The sequence below is a fragment of the Podarcis raffonei genome, chromosome 2 (genome assembly GCF_027172205.1).
Source record: "Podarcis raffonei isolate rPodRaf1 chromosome 2, rPodRaf1.pri, whole genome shotgun sequence".
Lineage (NCBI taxonomy): Eukaryota > Metazoa > Chordata > Lepidosauria > Squamata > Lacertidae > Podarcis > Podarcis raffonei.
This window is the reverse complement of record NC_070603.1, coordinates 92,671,160-92,694,123: the sequence shown is the minus strand read 5'-3', so window position 1 is coordinate 92,694,123 and position 22,964 is coordinate 92,671,160. Positions and strand designations below refer to the sequence as shown.

Below are 22,964 nucleotides of genomic sequence, written 5' to 3'. Positions count from 1 at the left end.
GAAGCGGAGTGTTGGAAGATTCAGAACAGACTTCTTCACACAGTACGTACTTAAAACTATGGATTTCCTCCCACAAGGTGTAGCGATGGCTACCAAGTTAGATGGCTTTGAAAGAGTATTAGACAAATTCAAAGAGGATAAGGCTATGCCATACCTCAACTGACATAGGCAGTGTACCTCTGAATACTAGTTTCTGGAAATTGCAAGTGAGGAGAGCATTGATGCACTGAGGTCCCCCTTTCCCATAGGCCTGGTTGCCCACTATGCTGGACTCAATGGGTCTTTGGCCTGATCCAGCAGGTCTCATCCGATTCTCTTAAGCAGCATGGCTCTGGGGAAATTTTGTTTGCTTTTGAAAGTACTTGCTTTCTGAGATACCACAAATGGTCGAAGCCCTGGAAAGCCAGTATTCTACTACCAACACAACCTTGCTTGCCAAGGCACCAAATAAAAGGCCTGGAAAGAGATTATTCAGGAACAATTGCATAGCTGCTAATCAACCCAATTTTAAATTGACAAAACACGTCATTCCTCAAAGAGTATAGCTGGGTAAGAATCATTCCCTTGCGATTTGCCAGGTGCACGTACTTTAGCATTTTGTGATTTAATAAAGATTACAGGTCAGGCAGTAGATAACAAAACCCTGTGTGGAGTTTAATTAATTAAGAATTAAGGTTTAAAAGGACTCATTCACCTCAAAAACATACTGGGCAGAAACTGTAATAACCAACTAATTCTGGAATTAATCTTGAGCTACCTTAATTCTGTCATTTGTGCTATGACTAGGCTATGTGCTCTACTCCATTTTTTAAAAAATTGACATTCTGTACTAAGGTAACCCAAATGATGCTCCAAGAATAGCTGAGCTTTACAACCTGTATAAACAAGGCAAATTAATGGAACTGGTAAAATTATGTTGTTTTTTTGGTTTGTTGTTTTAAAAAAGAAAATCATTGCTATCTTGAAGATCGATTCAGTAGAAACTGCTGGATATAAACCTTTTAGTAAATATATCTGATCATATTTTTTTGGGTTTATTTGGCTTCTGCTAGTCAATGTAGAAGTGGGAAGAGGTACACAAAGGACTAAATCCTTAAGCAGTGGAAATCTGACAAAACAACAACTGGCCCTTTCCTGCTTTGGCTCCTGGGACCCTCAGAAAGCTCTGCAGCCCTGGGGAACAGCAGCTTCCCAGCAGCTGCCAAAAGGTGATGTCTAAAGGAAATTACTAATGCCAGGAACCTACAGCTTTGTGTAAAAAGAGTGCTTTAGAGCTGAGGGGGAAATGGTGTGCTGAAAAAAGTACCAAACAGGGCCAACAAAAATGACCAATGGGCTGCAAGAGCTCCTCTATGAGGAAAGATTAAAACATTTGGGAGTTTTTAGATTTTAAAAGCTGGGGAATAAGGTGAGGACAGGATAGAGGGTGAATAAAATTATGCATGGTGTAGAGAAAATAGACAGATGTTTCCGCCCTTTCCCATAATTCTGGAACCCAGGAGCCATCAAAGTGAAGCTGAAGGGTGTAAGATTCAGGATACTATAGAATTTTCTACCACAAGATGTATCTTACACAGCTTTTAAAGGGGATGGGTGGGTGGGTGGGAAACATTGAAGGTAAGGCTGTTCAGGGGTAGCAGCCATGATGGTTGTGTACTACGTCCAGTATCGGATTTATTTGGAGATTTTTGCATAGCAGGGGTAATAAATACCGAGCGTATATCCCCGTAGAAATGGCAGCGTAACAAGGCATGAGAGACAGTTTCTACCTCCATCAAGTCGCAGGGGCAGACTTGTTCTGCGTATGGTTTACCCTCAAATCTGCCCTTCAATAAGGCAGATGGCAGCACGTTGAATCTTGCAAGGGTGAATGAGCTGTGCTATCATAATCATTAAGGCCTTAAATGATAATTTTAGGTTATATGTTAACGACTAAGTTTGTTTATATATATACAGTATATATATATATATACTGTTGCTATATCTGTATTGTCCCTGTTATACCTAAATGCAAATTCAAATGTATCCCTATTATGTTTTATGACTTCCTTGATATTGTATGTGGGCTGGAACTGGTCTGTGACCGGAATAATAAATTCATTCATATGTCCAGTATCAAAGGTGGCATGCCTCTAAACACCAGTTTCTGGGGAGCACAAGGGCAGAGAGTGCTGTCATGCTTCAGGACTTCCCAAAGGCACCTGGTGGGCCACTGTGAGAACACATGGAACACATGGGCCTTTGGCCTGATCTACACAGCAGGGTCCCTTGGGAACAAGTTGCAAAATGGTGACATGGGGATAGGGTTTAAGATGCTGGCAAGACAAGGACTGTAACAGAACCATACTCTACAGTGCGGGCTAAGGTGTTGTTGGGAATGGCAAGGAGGGAGAAGTAAAAGAAAGCTTTCTAATATTACAAACTTTGGGAAACTTATGAGTGAAAACGATCAGTATGATGTTACTTCATAATGTCATTGGAATTATTAGTAGTTAGCATTGTTAGTACTATTATGTGTTCAAAATGCATCCAGGGGACCAAAATAATCTCAAGAAAAGCTTGTTAGCAAAAAAAATGAAAAGAGATATCTATGCAGAAATAACTACATACTTCTCTCTTTTCATTTTTTACTTATAGGCATTTAAAATGCAGACAAAATAAGGTAGAAAAAATATGCACCCCTCTGTTTCTAGTATTATTTGGGAACTCCATACAGGTCCTTTAGCTACATGCAAGTAGCTGGAGCATCAAGTTAGGTTTTTGTATTAAAAAAAAACTTAACAAAAAGTAAAATAAAGTCTGGAGTCAGAAAGAACATCAATGCTTGTCTTGCTTCTGTTTTTGTTTGTTGATGCTGCTGAATCACTGCATCCGTGAAGTCCTTGATTTCAGAACTGCGGGGAATGAGCATGATTCATGCTGCAGTTCCACCATGACTGAGCTGGAGTCCTAAGAGTCAGAGGAGGGGACAGAGAGATACTGGGACAATGGTTTCACCTTGAATAGGTGCTCCTGGTTTGGTATGCACACCTGGGGCTGGCCTTGAGGACAATTCAATCTTCCCACTCTGAATCGCCTGCAGAATGCCAGGAGCACGACACCATTCTTGCTTCAAAGGGTACTGCCCACACACTTTCAAGCCTACCTTCAGTCAAATGCTCTATATACAAGAATTAATACAAAGATGTGTGTTTTATATAAGATCAGACCAGTAGCCTATCTAGCCCAGCATCCTGTTCTCACAGGGGCCAATCAGATGCCTACAGGAAGTCCACAAGCAGGACCTGAGTACAACATTCCCCACTTCTGTGGTTTCCAGGAACTGGTATTCAGAAGCATAATGCCTCTGTCAGTGGACATTTGGATCCCATCTTTCCTTCCTTGTGACTGGCCCAAAGTCACTCAGAAAGCTTGATGGCTGACTGAGAATTCAAACCTGGGTCTCCTTTGTTTTCGTCTGGCACTGTAAGCAGAAACCAGAGCAAATTGTGTAATTCTCTGCCTGCTACTACATCCCAATCTTTTTCTCCCCTGTACGCACTCAGAAGGCAGTTTGTTTGTTTGTTTGTTTGTTTGTTTGTTTGTTTGTTTCGCTGGATATGCGGAGGGTTGGGAGATAGTCTCATTGTTCCCTACAAAAGAGTTAGTTTAGGATTGTATCCAACATACAGTGGTACCTCGGGTTAAGTACTTAATTCGTTCTGGAGGTCTGTTCTTAATCTGAAACTGTTCTTAACCTGAAGCACCACTTTAGCTAATGGGGCATCCTTCTGCTGCCGCGCTGCCGGAGCACGATTTCTGTTCTCAACCTGAAGCAAAGTTCTTAACCCAAGGTACTATTTCTGGGTTAGCGGAGTCTGTAACCTGAAGCATCTGTAACCTGAAGCATATGTAACCCGAGGTACCACTGTACTCAGAGTAGACCCAATGAAATTAATGGACCTAAGGTAGCCATGTCCTTTAATTCCAATGTGTCTACTCCGACTAACATTTGGCTACAACTCTTAATGTCACCAAAGGTTTCAGGTTCATCCTACTGGTTTCAATCACAATCTGCTGAGATATATGAGCCAGGCAAAAATCTTTCTAGAGGTACTTCTAGTTCTCAGGGTCTGTGCCTTTTAACTCCACTAATATAATTTCTGGGAGTTCTATTGCCTTAAAGAACCTCTCAAACTGTGTACAAAATGTGGAAAAGGACCTGACCACTGCCTGAAACAGGGTTCCCTGTAGAAACATTGTGCCATCAACAAAAAGTGTGACTGAAAATCCAGAAAGCATGTCTATCAACAGCAACACTGAATGTGACCCAATCTTAGGGTAGTCAGTCTTTTGCTGGTGGAAGAAGAGCAACTGATATGAAAAGCTTTGCAGTCTCTGATTCCACAAAGGGCTCAATCTCTCACAAACATGGTGTGCGCTCAGGATTATAAAAGGATAACTTCTGCTACTAAAGCACAGATACAATGAGCAGGGAGTTGTTTGGATTAAGTGCCCCCTCGAAAGCTATTAATTATATGAAGAGAATGCAAGAGAAGAGAGTTTTGGCAGCAAAGCAAAAATTAAAGTGAAAACTGCCTATTGCAAAATAGGATTAGTACATAGCTACGCATTACTGAGCCACTTGAGCTGCACCTTCTTCAGGCTGCCTATTGCATTACACAACATTATCCCCTTAATGGAATCCCCTTTCAAGTACAAACAGTATTTATTACAGTAGAGCGAATTCACTAGTAAGTAGAAAATATCCCATCCTAACAGATCCACTCCCTCTGCTTGTTGGCCTCTATTTATTTAGCCGCAAATATGCTTCTGTAGCTTTCTCTCTTCACACATACCCTGACTCTAAAAAGAACAGTTAAGGGCTGGTTCTGGAATGGCTTACCTTTTAAAAATAAAAATACCGTCAATCATACATGTGTAGAAATACCATGCAGAATCTTAAAACACATTCTGGAAAAATCTAGGATTAAGCTAAGCCTTTAAAAGTTTGCCTAAATTTAGGAGTGTAATAACCACAAACGATTTATTTTTTAAAAAACAAAGTTATTGTTTTATTTTTATTTTTTAAAAAAACACCTCTCCCTTTCCAAAGACTGCCATTTCTCCCAGATAACACTTGCAGGTCCTCTAGTGTCTTTGGCGACATTTGCATGTAATACTGCATCATGGTTTAATGGGAGGAGCTGCTGCTAGCCTCTCATTCTCACGCTTTCTCTCTCCTCTTCCTGCACGGCCAGGAGAATGACTGCAGCAAAGTTTCATTTCCATTTCCACAAAATCTGGCTCGTCGTTAGAAATGGGACCATAAATCGTTAGAAATGGGACCATAAATCGTGGCTTAAAAACTTGCCGGAGCTTGCTTTAAACAAGCCAAAGCATGAGCTATGAAGATGGCATGTTGCAAGCCTATTAAGGGCAGGCTTGTCTATGTAGCTGTATTGCTGGATCTCCTGTCACCCTGACTGTTCCTTTCACTTGCTATCCATTATACCATAGTTCACCCAGAGGGGTAGCCAACGTGGTACTCTTCAGACGTTGTTCGACTACAACCCCCATCAGCCCCAGTCAGCATGGCCAGCAGTCAAGAGTGATGGGACATGTAGTCCAGTTACAACACATGCAGTTAGGTTATCTGCAAGGTCACAAAAGTAGTGGCCTGAATACAGAATGTATTTGTTTTTCTGCTGGTTTTTATTTAAATTGCGGCGACAGATGGGCTTCATATATCAGTCATTCATATCAGGATGATCTGCCTGTGGTTAAAAGGAACCTGAGTAAACAAGCTGTTTCTGAAATATAAATTGCAAGGAACCCTGACAGAGTCGTTTAGATAAACAATCCTTGAACTGAATTGGCCTTTCCTTTTTAAAAAAGAGAGATTTTTTTCCTTTGTTATTCTTTTATGCGGATTTTTTTTTTTACAATATTTACTAAAATTTCCACCAAAACTAGAAATCAGTGAAGACTCGGAAGCAGGACTGCTTCAGAACTGCAATGTGATCCAACAGATCCAGCAGGAACCCCCACCACTGGACTGGTCCTATATAGAGGCCCCAGCGTGCCATATGGGTAGTATATTATTGTTACAACAAGCACTGAGTCAAGTTCCCACCTAAGTTTATATGCAGGTTAAGGTCATGAAAAGCTAATATTTACTTGTGCTTGCATCTTGCTGCTTGTTTGCCTTCAGTCATAACGAAAGCCTGAAAATCAGCCTGGCTGATTTGAAAGAGATAAACTAAGGGCCCTATTTGACACCTCCAGAAGACCTTCTGATTATATGTCATTATGCATGCACTGTTATTAATTACTTCCAATTATTAAGTGCCAGCTTGCCGCTGTACAAGCACAGACTTAAAAATAGTTCCCCTGCCTGAAAGTGGCTTACAATTTAGCTCAGAGGAGGGAGACCAACACTGGAGGGACAGAAGTTAACACACGCAGTACGGCTCTGCAATAATCCTGGGAGAAAAGAACTATGGAGAGACTAAATTGGGGGTGGGGAGATAAGGTGCGCTCTAAAGGAAGAGCTGAAAATAGATACCTAAGTTGAGTTGAAACACTTTTAAGAGTTAGAAAGATTCTTGGATGAAGAAAGAGTAAAAAGATAAGAAACAAAAGGTTGGGTGGGTAAGGAAAATGAAGGAAGAGTTTTGTTGAGTAAACACAAAGAATTTATCCCAGAAAGGAAAGCTGGATTGAAAAATTCCACAGGCTATTTACTCTGGACTGGGTTATTTTATTTTTGGTGAAAAGTGAGGTATAATTTATTAAAGAAAAAGAAGGAGGAGGAGGAGACTGAAAATGTCATCCCACTCCCCTGTCCAATTTAGGGGGGGTGTAGTTTCGCTTTATTTTCAATTCAGATTTTCTTCACTGGAGAGCCAGTGTGGTGTAGTGGTTAAGAGCGGTAGACTCAGTCTGGTGAACTGGGTTTGATTCCCTGCTCCTCCACATGCACCTGCTGGGTGACCTTGGGCTAGTCACACTTCTCTGAAGTCTCTTGGCCCCACTCACCTCACAGAGTGTTTGTTGTGGGGGAGGAAGGGAAAGGAGAATGTTAGCCACTTTGAGACTCCTTCGGGTAGCGATAAAGCGGGATATCAAATCCAAAATCTTTTTTTTATGGAAATGGTAAACCTGGACTAAATGGGGAATGATGTGAAATGGCACGTTGATGAGGACAGTGCTTCGTGGATGTTGCACAAAACTTGCATGCATGTGCTACGCCTAGCCCAAAACAAAATTGCTGTGTGGAAGTGCACCGAGTGAAGGAAACCAATGAATGATGGCTAATTGTGGCAGCAGAGATGAGAACAAGGAAGGCCAGGGAAAGAGGGATGCAGTAACCAAGGCAGGCAAATCAATTAGGTCATCTATTGCAGATTTAGGGATAGACAGATGTTGGCTATTGTAGGAAGAGACAAAAGAAAGGTAGAATTTTATTTTATATTTTATTGATAGAATTTTATTCCTCCTTCTGGTAACCCAGAAACTGATTCAAGACTCAGGTGCCAATAAGCATACATCATCCAAGAGGGAAAGCTCCCCAGAATATATAGCAAGGCTATACGGGAATTATTCCCCCTCTTGGGAATAACTCTACCCACAATTCAAAGGGTGGCTGGGTGGACAGATGCCTGGCACTCTGGTTGGCTTGCTTTGAGGGAGGGATCCCATTAAGAACATAAGAGGAGCTGGCTGGCTCAGGCCAATGGTCCATCTAGTCCAGCATCCTTTTCTCACAATGGCTAACCAGAATCCCCAAGGATGCTTGCAAGCAGGACCTGAGTGCAACAGCCCTCTACCCACTTGTGGCTCCCAGCGACTGGCATTCATAGGAACACTGCCTCTGTCAGTGGAGGGACTGCACAGCCACTATGGATAGTAGCCAATTCACCACTGGGATCCTACAGGACTGGGGAGGTTTCTTCTGCTTTTCCCATGTAGAATCTTGAGGCAGGGGAGTGCAGCTTTATCTGTCTGGCCTAGAGTTAGTCAAGAAGAAGAAGAAGAGTTTGGATTTGATATCCCGCTTTATCACTACCCGAAGGAGTCTCAAAGTGGCTAACATTCTCCTTTCCCTACAGTAAAATTGGCTTCCAGGTGGAAAAATCAAAATTGGAGACTGAATTGTTAGAATCCAGTACTAAAAATTTGTCAAAAATGTACAATTTGCTGCTGAAATGGAATACACAAGATGAAACGGTTAAATCAACTATGATTAAATGGGCTCAGGACATTGGTCATAATATTTTGTTTGCTGATTGGGAAAAGTTGTGGACCACCGGGATGAAATTCACGGCATGTAATGCCTTAAGAGAAAATATTATGAAAATGATCTATAGGTGGTACATAACCCCAGTCAAGCTTGCAAAGATTTACCATTTGCCTGATAATAAATGTTGGAAATGTAAAGAAAAGGAAGGCACATTTTTTCACCTTTGGTGGACGTGCCCGAAGATTAAGGCATTCTGGGAAATGATATATAATGAACTTAAAAAGGTACTTAAATATACCTTCCCTAAGAAACCAGAGGCCTTTCTCTTGGGTATTGTCGGCCAAGGGGTGTTAAAGACGGATATAACTTTCTTTATGTATGCTACAACAGCAGCTAGAATACTTATTGCAAAGTACTGGAAGACACAAGATCTACCCACACTGGAAGAATGGCAGATGAAGGTGATTGACTACATGGGCTTGGCAGAAATGACGAGCAGAATCCGAAACCAGGGAAGAGAAGCAGCGGAAGAAGAATGGAAAAAGTTCAAGGACTATCTAAAGAAATATTACAAAATTAATGAAAGTTAGAATGATGTTGGACTGGAAAGTAAATGGTTACTATTAGTAATGGTTAAGACAAGGAGAATAAGGAAGATTAGCTTAAATTTAAAGTAAAATAAGGGAAGATTTGCTGAGTAATTGATTAGAATCTGGAATACAGAAAAGGGAGGCATGAGGAAGTCGGGGAAGAAAGGCATAAGAAATTAAGACATGAAATGGTACTTGTTTTTTGTTTTGTTTTTGTTTTTGTTTGTTTATGTATTTGTTGTTTTTATGTTATATTTGTGTGGTTATAAAAACTGTTTAATAAAAAATATTTAAAAAAAAAACATTCTCCTTTCCCTTCCTCCCCCACAACAAACACTCTGTGAGGTGAATGAGGCTGAGAGTCTTCAGAGAAGTGTGACTGGCCCAAGGTCACCCAGCAGCTGCATGTGGAGGAGCAGAGACGCAAACCCGGTTCCCCAGATTACGCATCTACCACTCTTAACCACTACACCACACTGGCTCTCAACAGGGTGCTCTTCAGAAATTGTTGGACTGCAACTCCGATCATCCCTGACCATTGGCCAGATGGCCTGGGCCTGGTGGAATCTGGAGCCCAACAACATCTTGAGGGTACAACATCAGCTACCCCTGGCTGAACCCTAGGAGCACCCAACAGTGAGCCTAGAGACAAAATGGAAGCAGTACAGAGCCACAGAAAGAGTTTTCTAAAGATAATTCCACACAGAGAGTCTAAGCAGCACTGCTGAGAGTTGGAGCCCAAAATAGATTGGGGGGAGGGGAGGTATCAAGTTGAAGCCTGGTCTAGGGGAAACAAAGCCAGGGTGGGTGGGTGGGTAAGAAGCCCAATAAGTATGTTTTCTACAAAAATTAGGCAGGCTGTGGCCCTTGTTGGCAGACTACAGCCCTGCATCTGCTCGGCGTCTTTGCTGGTCACAGTGCATCTTGTCTGTGAGCACACCATGTATTTAAAGCACAATTAAAACTCTCTCAAAGAATCTGAGAACTTCGTCTATTAAGGAGGCTGGGAATTTTAGCTCTGTGAGGCATAAACTACAGTTCCCAGGATTCTTTGGAGGAAAGGTGTGTGCTGAAAATGCGCTTTAAATGTATGGCGTACACACAGCCCTGGTTTCTGTGGGCATTGTATCCCTTCCATTCAGAACCCAGGTCCATCCCTGAGGCCTAGACTCAAGAAGGAAAACTGAGGGGAAAGTCTTCGAGCCAGAAGGTGGTACAATGGTACCTCGGGTTACACACGCTTCAGGTTACATACGCTTCAGGTTACAGACTCCACTAACCCAGAAATAGTACCTCGGGTTAAGAACTTTGCTTCAGGATGAGAACAGAAATTGTGCAGCGGTGGCGCAGTGGCAGCGGGAGGCCCCATTAGCTAAAGTGGTACCTCAGGTCAAGAGCAGTTTCAGGTTAAAAACGGACTTCCAGAACGAATTAAGTTCTTAATCCAAGGTACCACTGTACTCAACCTGGAAGCCTGCTTCCCTCCATGGACCAGGAGAGGTCCCTACTAAGCCTGGAAACTGGTTGAGGTGGAATATGCAAAGACAGATTCAAGGGAAAGCAAGTCTCATTACAGCACCCATAAAAGCTTGTTTTACAAGTGCTTCTTTAAACATTTAAACTGCCCCCCATCTGCTAACACTTATGAAACAATCCAAAATGCATTTCAAAACACCAATCTGTAACTGTCCACGTGTAAAAATGGAGAGCTCTAACTCGCTGTGGCGCCACAAAGCTAATTTAGCCTTTCGGTGCTGAACTGCGTACAGTTCTGCCCAGCAACCATGCATTTCCAAGAGCTGAAAAGGGCTGGAATTAAAAGCCATCTCTAGATTAAGAAGCACGGTTCATTTATCACATTCATGCTTGGCTGCTTCTCTGCAAGCTGATAAGTTATAGTTGACAAAACAGGAGGAGACAGTCGTTCAAGTCCTTCCTTTTTCTCACATACAACGGTACTGTTAACCAGCCCTCGTTCCACTGGAACTATCAGGGAAAATGGCTTGGTTTGCTACTGATAATTCAAAGAAGCCATGCTGTTTCATTCACAACTCTGTTAGCAAGCATGATCAGGAAACACCAGATACTGAAACAATGCCATGTCAAAATACTAAATTCCTAAAGAAATAACCTAGGGTCCTTGGAGCTATCCCAGGGGGTCTGCAAAGCTTTACAACTAGCACTTCTCAGCTCATTTTCCCCTCAAGGGGAAGAGATAAAGGCTATCCCATTGAGACTGCCAGCTGTGTTTCCTGTTGTCCTTCCCCTCAGGAGGAAAATGGGTGGCTCAGAGTTGGGCAAGGGTGCCCCAACTGCCTGGGGGGAACGGCTGACCCATCGTTTGAAAAGGAGAATGGGCCAGAATTGGCCTCCACAGTCACTTACAGACTCATTGTTAAAACCGTGTTTATGGAAGACAATCTTACTCGGCTATGAGTGATTGCCGAAGAAGAAGAGGAGGAGGAGGAGGAGGAGACTATGGAATCTCTCATAGGTGGCCATTCAGCCTGTGTGTGTGTCAAGTAGAGTGGCTCTCACTGCTTCTGTATCAGTGGGTATGAGGAGCAGGAAAGAGAAGTGAATGGGTTTTCCTTGCACAGGCATCCACATACATCTGTCCGTCCGTCCATCCCCTTCTCCCTCTTCCTCCTCCCTGGTAAAGTGACAGATGCAACCCCTGTGAGGTTCTGCAACTGTATGATCCCAATGAGAGCTAAAGTTACTACAGTGGAGGCAGCCCTTCAGAGTTAGTATCATGGCTCCCTTCTAAAGAAAGAGCTGCGTCTCATTGGCAAGGGATGGGGAAAGAGAGGGAGAGAAAGAGAGAGTGTTCAGAAAACCTGGAGAAGGGGAATCAAAGCTGAAAATCTGAAAGTTCTGTTGGCATTTGGAACCACTGGTCTAGTCCACCCCCTGCCAAGGAAGTTGTCATGGACTTTGAAGACACTCAAACTCAGAACACAAATGAGAAATATGCTAAGAGGAAGGCACACTTGGCAAATCCACACCGTGATCAACTCCCACCTGGGAACCAATGTCCCCACTGTGGAAGGACGTGTGGGTCCAGAATTGGCCTCTGCATTTTTCCCAAAAATGGGAACTTATTTAAAGATAATTATGAAAAATGTTGGACGGAAGTGAAAAAAGACCTAGAAATTTGGTCGAACTTGAAGCTTTCACTGTTGGGTCGTATTGCTGTGATAAAAATGAATGTATTGCCTAGAATGCTGTTTTTGTTTCAAACATTGCAAATTGTGGACAAGATGGACTGTTTCAAGAAGTGGCAGAGAGATATTTCTAGATTTGTCTGGCAGGGCAAGAAGCCCAGAATAAAATTTAAGATATTAACTGATGCAAAGGAAAGGGGTGGATTTGCCCTGCCAGACTTTAAACTTTACTATGAATCAGCAGCCTTTTGCTGATTGAAAGAATGGCTGCTTCTGGAAAACACAGACATTTTAATTTTTTTAAAAAAGATATTTATTAAAGTTTCCAATTTTTTATACAAACAAAAAACAAAGAGATTAAAAAAACAACATATAGTTCATAAAACATACTTTTCCATAACAAATTTCTCTGACCTCCTCATACCTCCCCTTCTTGTATTCCATTTCAGATTATTTGTTCAGCAAATCCTTAACTTAAAGCATTACAGCTTATAATATCACCTTATTTTCTGAAAACACAGACATTTTGGTCTTAGGAGGTTTTACCAATATATTTGGATGGCATGCATATCTGTGGTATGACAAGGTCAAAGCGCATAAAGTATTTAAAAACCATATCGTCAGGAAAGCATTGTTTAATGTTTGGATAAGATATAAGGACTTATTGGAAAATAAAACCCCAAGGTGGCTGTCACTAATGGAAGCAAAAGCCCAGAAAATGCTCAATATGGAGGCCAAATGGCCGAAATATTGGGAAATTTTGGAACAAGAGGGGGATAGACTGAAACTGCAGAGTTTTGAGAAACTAAAAAACAAAGTGCGAGATTGGCTTCATTATTATCAGATAATGGAGGCATATAATTTGGACAAGAAAATTGGTTTCCAGGTGGAAAAATCAAAATTAGAAACAGAACTGTTAGAACCCAAAACTAAGATTTTGTCAAAGATGTATAACTTGCTGTTGAAATGGAATACTCAGGATGAAACGGTGATATCTGCTATGATTAAATGGGCACAAGATGTTGGACATAACATTATGTTTGCTGACTGGGAACAGTTATGGACCACAGGTATGAAGTTTACGGCATGCAATGCCTTAAAAGAGAATATTATGAAGATGATATACAGGTGGTACATGACCCCAGTCAAGCTTGCAAAAATCTATCATTTGCCCGATAATAAATGTTGGAAATGTAAAGAAACTGAAGGTACATTCTTTCACCTTTGGTGGACGTGCCCAAGGATTAAGGCTGTCTGGGAAATGATCTATAATGAAATGAAAAAGGTATTTAAATATACCTTCCTGAAGAAACCAGAGGCCTTTCTTCTCGGCATTGTCGGCCAATTGGTGCCAAAGAACGACAGAACTTTTTTTATGTACGCTACAACAGCAGCAAGAATACTCATTGCAAAGTATTGGAAGACACAAGATCTACCCACTTTGGAAGAATGGCAGACGAAGGTGATGGACTATATGGGATTGGCAGAAATGACTGGCAGAATCCGAGACCAGGGAGAAGAGTCGGTGGAAGAAGATTGGAAGAAATTCAAAGACTATCTACAGAAATATTGTAAAATTAATGAAAGTTAGAATGATGTTGGATAGAAATTAAGTGGTTTCCAGCTGTAATGCTTTAAGAGAATATGAAAAAAGGGTTATAAATAGGTAAAAATCTAATGGTAAGGATTTGCTGAACCAACAATTTGAAGTGGAATACAAAAAAGGGAGGTATGAGGAGGTCCGGGAAACAAGCTAAAGGAAAATAAGCAATGGAAAATCTGTGTGTTTTTAACTATTTTTATTTTGTATTTTTGTTATTTTTTTCATTTTTATTGTAATACTTTAAAAAATCTTAATAAATATCTTATAAAAAAAAACAGAATTGGCCTCTGCAGTCACTTACGGACTTATTGTTAAAACCATGTTTATGGAAGACAATCTTACTCGGCTATGAGTGATTGCTGAAGAAGAAGAAGAGGAGGAGGAGGAGGAAGAGGAGGAGACTATGGAATCTCTCATAGGTGGCCATTCAGCCTCTACTTGAAAAACTAACTGAAACAAAGAAGATTGCACCACCTTCTGAGGCAGTCTGGGTCATTGCCAAGCAGCTTGTGCCATTAAGAGTTGTTCCAAATGTTTAGTCAAAAGTTATCCTTTCTCATCATGTGAACTCATTTATTCAGGGTCCTACCCTCTAGAGCAGCAGAAAACATAATTTGCTGCATCATCTAGGTCACAGCTCAGTATTTGACAACAACTATCTTATCTCTCATTAATAGTAATCTCTTCAAGGCTAAACATAATTGGCTCCTTCAACCTGTCCTAAACTGATAACTTGGACAAAAAAAAATAAAAATAAGGATGCAAATCTCCTCCACAGCAGAAAGTGAGAGAGATGTTGCTCTAGCCAAAGGCCCTAATCCTAGGCCTTGCTCTAATACCATACTCCAGGGCTGCCTACTGGCCTAGTGTCATGAGGAGAAAACCAGCATGGGGTGGTGGTGGGAAGCAGAAGGAATCGCAATGGGGATGTTAGGAAGAAAAATAAAAAGAAGAAAGTCTTTGAAAGTGGGAGATGTGCATTAAATTTGGAAAGATATGCCTGTATTTACACAGCTGTGTGCTCCCGGTCTGTGCCGCAGCAGCCTTGCACCAAAATGAAAAGAGAAAAAAGACAGGAAAAGCTACTGTTCAGGATGGTGCTCAAGAGCCCAACTTCTTCCATTCCTCAAGCTCTGATGCCTTGACCCCAGCATGAAAACAGAAAGCCTTACAAAAACAAAGAAGCGGCCTGATGGAAATCTTAATTAGAGTAATGAAGAATTCTTGATTATTTAGGCCACCCGGAGAATTTGTGTTTACTACTTTACGGCAATAGTATTTTGTAGGTCTGAGCATCAAGCTTTGCTTGCGCTTTCCGATTCAGTGGCTAATTAAAAGTTCCTGTTCCAAGTTAGCAGATCTGCAGAATCTTCACACGTTGCAGAGGAACATGGCACGACAGGCTCCTGTTCCATTGCAAGAAAAAAGCCATTTTGAGCACCAGCTCAGCTAGATAAAGCCTATCTAGTTTGCATCCTGTTTCCCACAGAGGCCAACCAGATGGCTCTTGGGAAGACTATGCGCAGGGCATGAGGGCAATGTAGAGTTTTTAAAACTCACCCTCAGAGGAAACAAAAACCCCAAGGACAGACAGACCCCCCCATGACAGGAAGGGTGAGGAGGGATGCCGCCCTCCATCCCCAAGGTGTTTCCAGAGCAGCTCTTGACAAATGAAAAATTCACTCATGAGAGATAACTGGAAAATCAGCTAGTCCATCTCACACAGCCCAAAGTTTTCATTTTTTTACGTTTGGTTAAGTCAACGTGTCTAGAATCTGCAAATTTCTTCAAAACCGCTCTTAAGCAGATAAATGAAACAGGCTGGCAACTTCAGATATATTTTCAGAGATAAGCAGATTCTAACTGCCTCAAAATCAAACAAGCATATAAGGCTCCTGTCTGTGGGGATTCAGACTGTTTTCATGAGTGAACTTGTTAAAACCTTAACCCTGGGGGAGAAAAGAGAGTTGACTCTGAAACACATCAGGAATAAGGGATGTGTTCTATACAGCTGTTTTAACATTCTTTTCCCCTTGGACGCTTCTACAGATGTTTGTTCTCTGCTTTGTTTCCAGACTGGACCATCATTCACTTTGAAAGACGTCTCTGCAGTGTAACACCTTTGCAGGAAGGAAATAAACCCAGACAGCTGCCACACCCACTCTTTACTGCAGAACTAGCCAAGGTGGGGTGCCCTTCAAATGTTGGCAGACTACAACTCCTATCATCCTTGACCACTGGCCATGCTGGAGGGGGGCTGATGGGAATCCACGTTTGGAGGCCACCTGCTTTCCTAGCTACTGCTCCGCTGGTGTTCCACCCCCAACACTGGGCTCAGGCAAACAATGCAGCTCAGAGCTGCAGGGAGGTAAAGCAGCCACAAACCCAAGTTGAGGTGATGAGGATCTTCAAAAGTATTCAAAAATGGTGCTTCTTTCAGATAATTCCATAGCATTAATAGGACACGGGTGTATCAACAACAAAGACAGCCGTCTAATGCAACAGCCATGTTGAATAATATGAGCCTGCATATATATTTCAAACCAATGTCTGCATATCAAACAAAACAGTACAAAGGAAGAATGGGAGACTCTCTACATCGGGGGCTGCCAAGGTGGTACCCCCTGGATTTTGTTGGACTCCAACTCCTATCGGCCACAGCCAGCACAGCTGTAGTCCATAGTTGTAGTCCAACAATATTTGGACAGCAACACCTTGGCTACTTTTGCTCAATACAGATGTGGGTTTGTGTAGACACTTCCCTGCCCTCCTGGTTTGCCCTTCCTACCCACCATTGGCATGTACCCCTGGGAAACTTGCCCAGCAAAGAATGTGGCCCTCGGGTTGAGAAAGGCTGCCCACTCCAGGTGTACAGGAGTCCCTGAGTGACCTTCCATGCAGCTATATTTGAGCCTGCTGACTTTTTAACGCACCATAATCTCTAGAGGTGAAACATGACAAGGATGTGCTACACTCGGAACAGTTTTTCCAACACCTTCACTGCTGAAAGCTTTACACCCTAGATAGTCATCTGTCAAATTTTAATTCCGTCAGAGATTTCATGCAGGAGTACAGACAGCAGGCTGGTATTTATACCACATTTCCCATCCAAGGTTTGTGAAGCTGCTTATAACTAAGCATACAAAAAGTGCCCTTTGTCCTCAAAACCACCATAGAAGGTAGATTAGGCAGAGAGAGAGAGACAGAGACAATGAAATGTATGCCAAGGTCATCCAGTCCAGCATGCAGGTGGGCAAGGATCTGAATGCTTGTTTCCCTGGTCCTTTTCTCACTATCTGTGGTACCACTGGTCTTTAACTGATGGGTGCTGACTCGTTTTCTAAGGCAGTGATGGGGAACCTGTGGTTCTCAAACAACCTTTTGAGGACCACAGATTCCCCACCACTGCCTTAGAAACGGCACCTCCCACCCATCACCTATGACCATTGGCCATGCTGGCTGAGATTGTCAATCAGAGTATTAGGCTAACAATCTGTCTCACTGAAAAGAAATCACCTAGAGACACTCAAACCTGAGGCTGCAAAGATAGGACAATTCAACAGAGCTGTTTTGTGTCAATTCAAACATAAAAGCAGACAGACAAGTGATAAAGGGGTGTTTGTGTGTGCACAATCTTTAAAAAGAAGGCACATGTATGATTGTTATTTGACTGCAGCAGGTTTCTAAAAAATAAGAGGGAAGTGAGCCTCCTTTTGGTAAACCATTCCACAACCTCAGGGCTACGAATGTAAATTAATAAAAGACTTTAAAGGTCAATTCTAGCACCTTGAGTTGGGTCCCAAAGCAAATTACATATGGAGTGGGTGGCTGTGGAAAAGATCCTGGGGCTCCTAGTGTAGACACAGCCATTGTATTAGGTGCAACCTGTTGGGAATTTTCCATTCCACCTTTAGTTACAGACATGGAACTGTTACATGGCACGTGTCTGTTTACAATCCAGCACTGTTTTACAAGGCTTTACACCGGAGCAGGACCTGCACTGTCACATGCAGAGATATAATCAGAAAAGGAGCAAAGCAACAGATGAGTGCCTTCTGATATGCTTATCAGTAACAAAATGCTCACCGGATTGTATGTTTCATCTGCAGAATGCCTAACACCCCACCAATCCGAGGTCCACTCCCAGGCATTTCCCACAATGTTGTACAAGCCATAACCATTAGGAGGGAATGATGTTACCTGCCAAGAAAAGAAAAGAAAAAGAACAAAGGGTATTGGAGAACTGAGAGGTACACAAGCCAATACAATATTGTTGTTTTTATTTTCCACCTTTCATTTTATTTCTCCCCTGATCCAGAAGATAAGTAAATCTGGTCCCTGTTTGAAGACCTCATACCTCACTGGCCATTTCACCTTTCTGTATATATGGCACTGGTCATTAATGGGCAGAGCTATCCAAACCCACCATCCGCTAGGCAAGGTGGGGTGACTGGGGAAAGCTGTCCCTCCAGCTAGCCCTACTGGGCTTTACTGGCATCTTATCGGTTGCTGCCTGCCCAGTGGCACCAGTGGCACTCTGCTGGTGCAGAACTCTCTCTTCTACTTGCCAAATGTGTGGGCAAGCTCTCCTCTAGACCTGGGCAATTTTTCAATATATCGTTCAGAATCGGTTATGCAGTCCACAGCACGATAACGGTTTCATAAAATGTTATCTGGCAAACAGTGCAATTTTGAGAAAAACTGTGCAGCCGGCCAGTGCTTCTTAGTGCTTCCTCTGCCTCCTGCAGCGAGCGACTCACAAGAGCAGGCATGGCAGCCGTCACTTTTCTATTCTGCAATGAGCCCCAGCTCAACTCCGCTGCCTCTGCAAAAGCACGTGATGATTATGAAAGGAGCTGGGAAAGCAGCAGCCAGCCAGCAGCAGAACTTATCCACCCTCACAATATACTTCTTTCGATTTTGCAGCAAGCCCTGGTGCAGCAGGCTAGTAGCCTGCGTGACAGGTCTGTAGGTATGGTTTACAAAGACGCTGGTCTGAGCCTTTGCCTCTTCCTTACCCCCGTGAAAGAAGAAACTGGGGTTGCTTTCTTCAGAGTAAAAACCAAAAACATTGCCCTGTTAAAGGTAAAGGGACCCCTGACCATTAGGTCCAGTCGTGTCCAACTCTGGGGTTGCGGAGCTCATCTCGCTTTATTGGCCAAGGGAGCCGGTGTACAGCTTCCAGGTCATGTGGCCAGTATGACTAACCCGCTTCTGGTGAACCAGAGCAGCGTACGGAAATGCCATTTACCTTCCCGCCAGAGCGGTACCTATTTATCTACTTGCACTTTGATGTGCTTTCGAACTGCTAGGTTGGCAGGAGCAGGGACCGAGCGACGGGAGCTCACCCCATCGTGGGGATTCGAACCGCCGACCTTCTGATCGGCAAATCCTAGGCTCTGTGGTTTAACCCACAGCGCCACCCGCGTCCCTTCTTGCCCTGTTACTTAACTCTTTTTCTTTACTCCCGTCTCCCCTTCTGCCTGTGTTTGTGTGTGAGTGCATGTGCTAAGCGTCTCCCCTCCCTGATGCCTTTCCTGCCCCTTCCCACCACTCCTGTGTAAAAGGACAAGAAACCAAGTTGCCCTGTTATTTAAGGCTCTGTATATTCCCTTCTCCCCTTCTGTCTATGTGTGCGAGAGTGAGAGAGAAGCCTTTCTCTGCCCTCCCTGAAGCCTTTTACTACCATCAGAGGCTTTGATGGAGCCGCTTTCCCCCGTGTAAAAGTAAGAACAAAAAACCAAGCTGCTGTGTAAGACATTGTTGGTTCGCCTTAAATAGCTTCCCTCATATAAAAAAGGAAGTTAACAAAAATATTATCTCATTGCTTGCTTGCCCTTCCTCCTTTCCTTTGATAAAAAGAGAGAGATTGGTGGGATGGGGCTTTGGGGGGGGGCTCTGTGGGTGGGGGGAATGGAGGAGGCAAGATTTAACAGTTGCTGCCTTATGCTGAAATGGGAGATTGGAAGGTTGTTGTGAGGTGAGAATGATGGGGAGGGTGGGTGTTTATCTTTAAGCAGTGCAAGTAAATGTGTGTCTGCTCAGAAGCAAGCTCTACTGAATTCAATGAGGCTTACTCCCAGGAAAGTAGAAGTAAGTTTAGTTGAGCTGAGTGGGGCTTACTCATGCATAGAACTGCAGTTCACCCTCTGAGTGGGGAAGGAGACGCTAGTAAATCACTGAAATTACTCTTAAATTAGTAGAAAATCATATTCATGTTAAAGTAATATTTTTACTAAATCTACTACTTCTGTAAATTTTAAATTTGCCCCTGAAACTGCAAAGAACATTAATATATTATCCATAAATCTTTAATGGTTTAGTTGAAGCATACGATCGTTGAGTTAATTTTCATATAATTATATCCATCAAATTTAGATTTTTGCTGTTGTTCAATATTTTCCCAGATTATTTGTATTCACTATGACTCACCACTGTATTCTGGATTGTCCTGGACCTGAATATATATTTGGTCCAAGCCCCAAACCAAAATCCTGTTTGGATGCATTTTGGCTTGCCTGCTAATGAAGGTGATGATTTCATCTGTGTGTGGTGATTTAGACCTGTAACTTAGGAGGAGTTCCCAGGACATTACCATGTTCGCCTCTACAAAGTTTCATCTTATTTCAGATACCTTGATATATCAGTATATTGTGATGTTTAGCTGGTGCTATATTGTGATACTGAAAACCAGATATCGCAGTGAGAGGAAAGACCTAAACGTGGACTGAACCAGCCTGGGATCTGCTGGATCCTGAGCCAGCCTCACTGCCATCAAATGAAAGCATGAGAGCCAATCTTGGTCCAATCACTGCACCAGTTCCAGGCTGTCTACCTGCTTTCCTGCCAACTGCGTATCTAAAAACCAACATTTCCAGATTGGGCCTTGGCAGAAGGTTAGCAGCAGAAAAGCAGAAAGGAAATATGCAGGGTCATGAACAAGGACACCATTCAGGTGTGGACTGATGTCTAGGCGTGGGTTTGGCAATGTAAGAGCAAAACAATCGAATTACAAAATCCTTGACATTTTTTCTTACTAAGCGACAATGGGCATAAATCACCATCATGGATTGAAACAACTTGTTCTCATTGCATTTACAAGAACAATTGTTAAGTTGTCAATTGTCTACTTGCTGATCCTGACATTTGTGACCAGGGAATGATTTGTAGCAAGAAAAATGACACCCTGCATAGGGCAAGCAGACAGCCGGATGTTTCTCATCAACAAACCGGTTAGTAACTTCATTTGCAATGTAATAGGAATGAGGCTTCAGTCATCAGTTCATAGAGCCAAGTGGCCTACATCTTGAATACATGCCTTTTCTACACAAAAAGGAAGGGAAGGGAAGGGACTACCAACTTCCTGCTTCTCATCTTGTTCCGGTTTTGTCTCTTCCCGCATTCACACTAAGGATTAGTGTGGTTATGTGGCCATTTTTTAAATGGAAAAGTCACTACAAAGTGACTTTTCCCCATTTTCAGGTGGGATAGATGTCATGGGAAAGAATTTGTTCCTCAGCTTTTCAGCAGCAAAAGAGAGAAAAGGGCCAAATTGCACTCTGTGCCTTTGCCTGAAATTGATTTATGTTTCCCATGATCTCCCAAGTTTATACACCTTTGCACTGATGCTTCCAGTTTATTTCATCCACCACACTTACGGGTGCAGTTCCCTGGTATCCATCTTCCCCAGTGTTGCTTGTAGGGAATTCTCCCTGCCAGATATTAGCATAGTGCCGACCACTTGGGTGAAGCTTGTTTCCCCAGGGGAAAAGTCTGTTGGAAAAAGCACAGGCAAGTGTTATTCAGGGCAACAGTAGGCTGCTTCTGGCTTGGAGATGAGAGAAGGTTCAAAAATGAGAGAAAAGAGTGGCTATGAATTTCAATGATAGTTTTATAGCTCCCAGTGACGCACAGAGATAAGTGTTTTTAATCCATAAGAAGTAGGTCAAAAACATGTACCCAACATTTTCTACCTATGTGACAGTTTTTGCAGGTCAACATTTTAACATATCAAAAAGCAACACTGTTGATCCTATTGCCCAAAACGTATCTCTGAAAAGGAACAAGAACTAGGAATCTGGAACTCTCACATAGTTGACATCCTGGGGGTCCAGATGAACAGGATATACAAAGCAGAATGTAAGTCATACGAACAGGAGATTAAGGCTGCGCTCTTGTTTACAAAAAGGGGACACTGTATTATCCTTCTGATTTAAACACAAAGTGGCTTTAAGAAACAGAAGCATTAATGGGATTAAATTTGGAGATTTATACATCATGCCTTGTGGGTCACAATTTCCACCGTGCAACATAAACGGCAGAATTTAACCACTCCCTGGCATTAGGAAATGTTAAAGCATGTATGAGGAAGTCCCTTCACAGTTTAAAGGAATATGGGAAGGGACTGGGCCTTGAATGACAATCCAATCCAATTCCTTTCCTCCCCCCTTTTCACAGATCCCCATGTGTATTTATTAAAATTCTATTATGATGATGCTTCTGCATGTAGCTGTTTACCATCAAATAGAATAGGCCATTTCTAGTATGGCAACTACTTCTCCCCATCCAGGTTTTCCAGCAGCTAGAATAATCAAAAGTCCCTTATCACAAGGTGATGGGTAGGGGGAGTCTTTGTTAGTTACAAGATTTGTAGGACTCATATTTAAACTTAAACAATTTAAGTTATTAGGGGGCTGCATGTTGTCTATTTGGAAGGTGAGACTAGCAAGACTTAAAGACCGAGGGGAATATATAGGATCAACTTAAGGAAGCATATACAATGGTATCTCTGGTTACATACTTAATTCGTTCTGGAGGTCCGTTCTTAACCTGAAACTGTTCTTAACCTGAAGCACCACTTTAGCTAATGGGGCCTCCTGCTGCCGCTGCTGCATGATTTCTGTTCTCATCCTGAAGCAAAGTTCTTAACCTGAGGTAATATTTTTGAGTCTGTAACCTGAAGCGTATGTAACCCGAGGTACTACTGTATAGGAAAGGGCTTTCTTTGTTGTTTTTGCTTCCACTTGCAAAAAGGAAAGGATCAAAAGTAAAGAACCTATTCTCAAGGCCCCCTCGACAGCTATATTCCCATTCAGCCTCCGTTGGTAGTCGTTTTCCTGCCCAACTGCAAAATGCCACAGCGTCATTCCAAGAAACATGAAGAACTGGATGATCCATCCTGAAAGACAAATAAAACAAAAAACAAAATGGTGTGGTCAAGGGCATCAGAGGGGCTAACTAACCTCAGCACAGGTCCTACATGGTGAAACACTAAGAACGTCACACCAAACCATGGAACTGCTTGACACAAAAATGTACAAGCCCACCGAAGCATATTAAACAAATGCAACCTGCCTATTGTTAGTATTTCCCCTTATTAG

At 42.5% G+C, this 22,964-nt stretch overlaps 1 protein-coding gene across 1 annotated transcript in view; it reads right to left on the bottom strand.

The window, feature by feature from the left end:
- SUMF1 (sulfatase modifying factor 1) overlaps nucleotides 1-22,964 on the bottom strand; it is a 65,430-nt gene that overhangs the window by 9,899 nt on the left and 32,567 nt on the right. The window contains exons 5-7 of the mRNA XM_053378141.1: nucleotides 22,640-22,762; nucleotides 21,243-21,357; nucleotides 17,671-17,784 (exon numbers count right to left, since the gene is read on the bottom strand). Of these exons, the coding sequence (XP_053234116.1) occupies nucleotides 17,671-17,784; nucleotides 21,243-21,357; nucleotides 22,640-22,762 (352 nt within the window). The remainder of the gene's footprint in view (nucleotides 1-17,670; nucleotides 17,785-21,242; nucleotides 21,358-22,639; nucleotides 22,763-22,964) is intronic.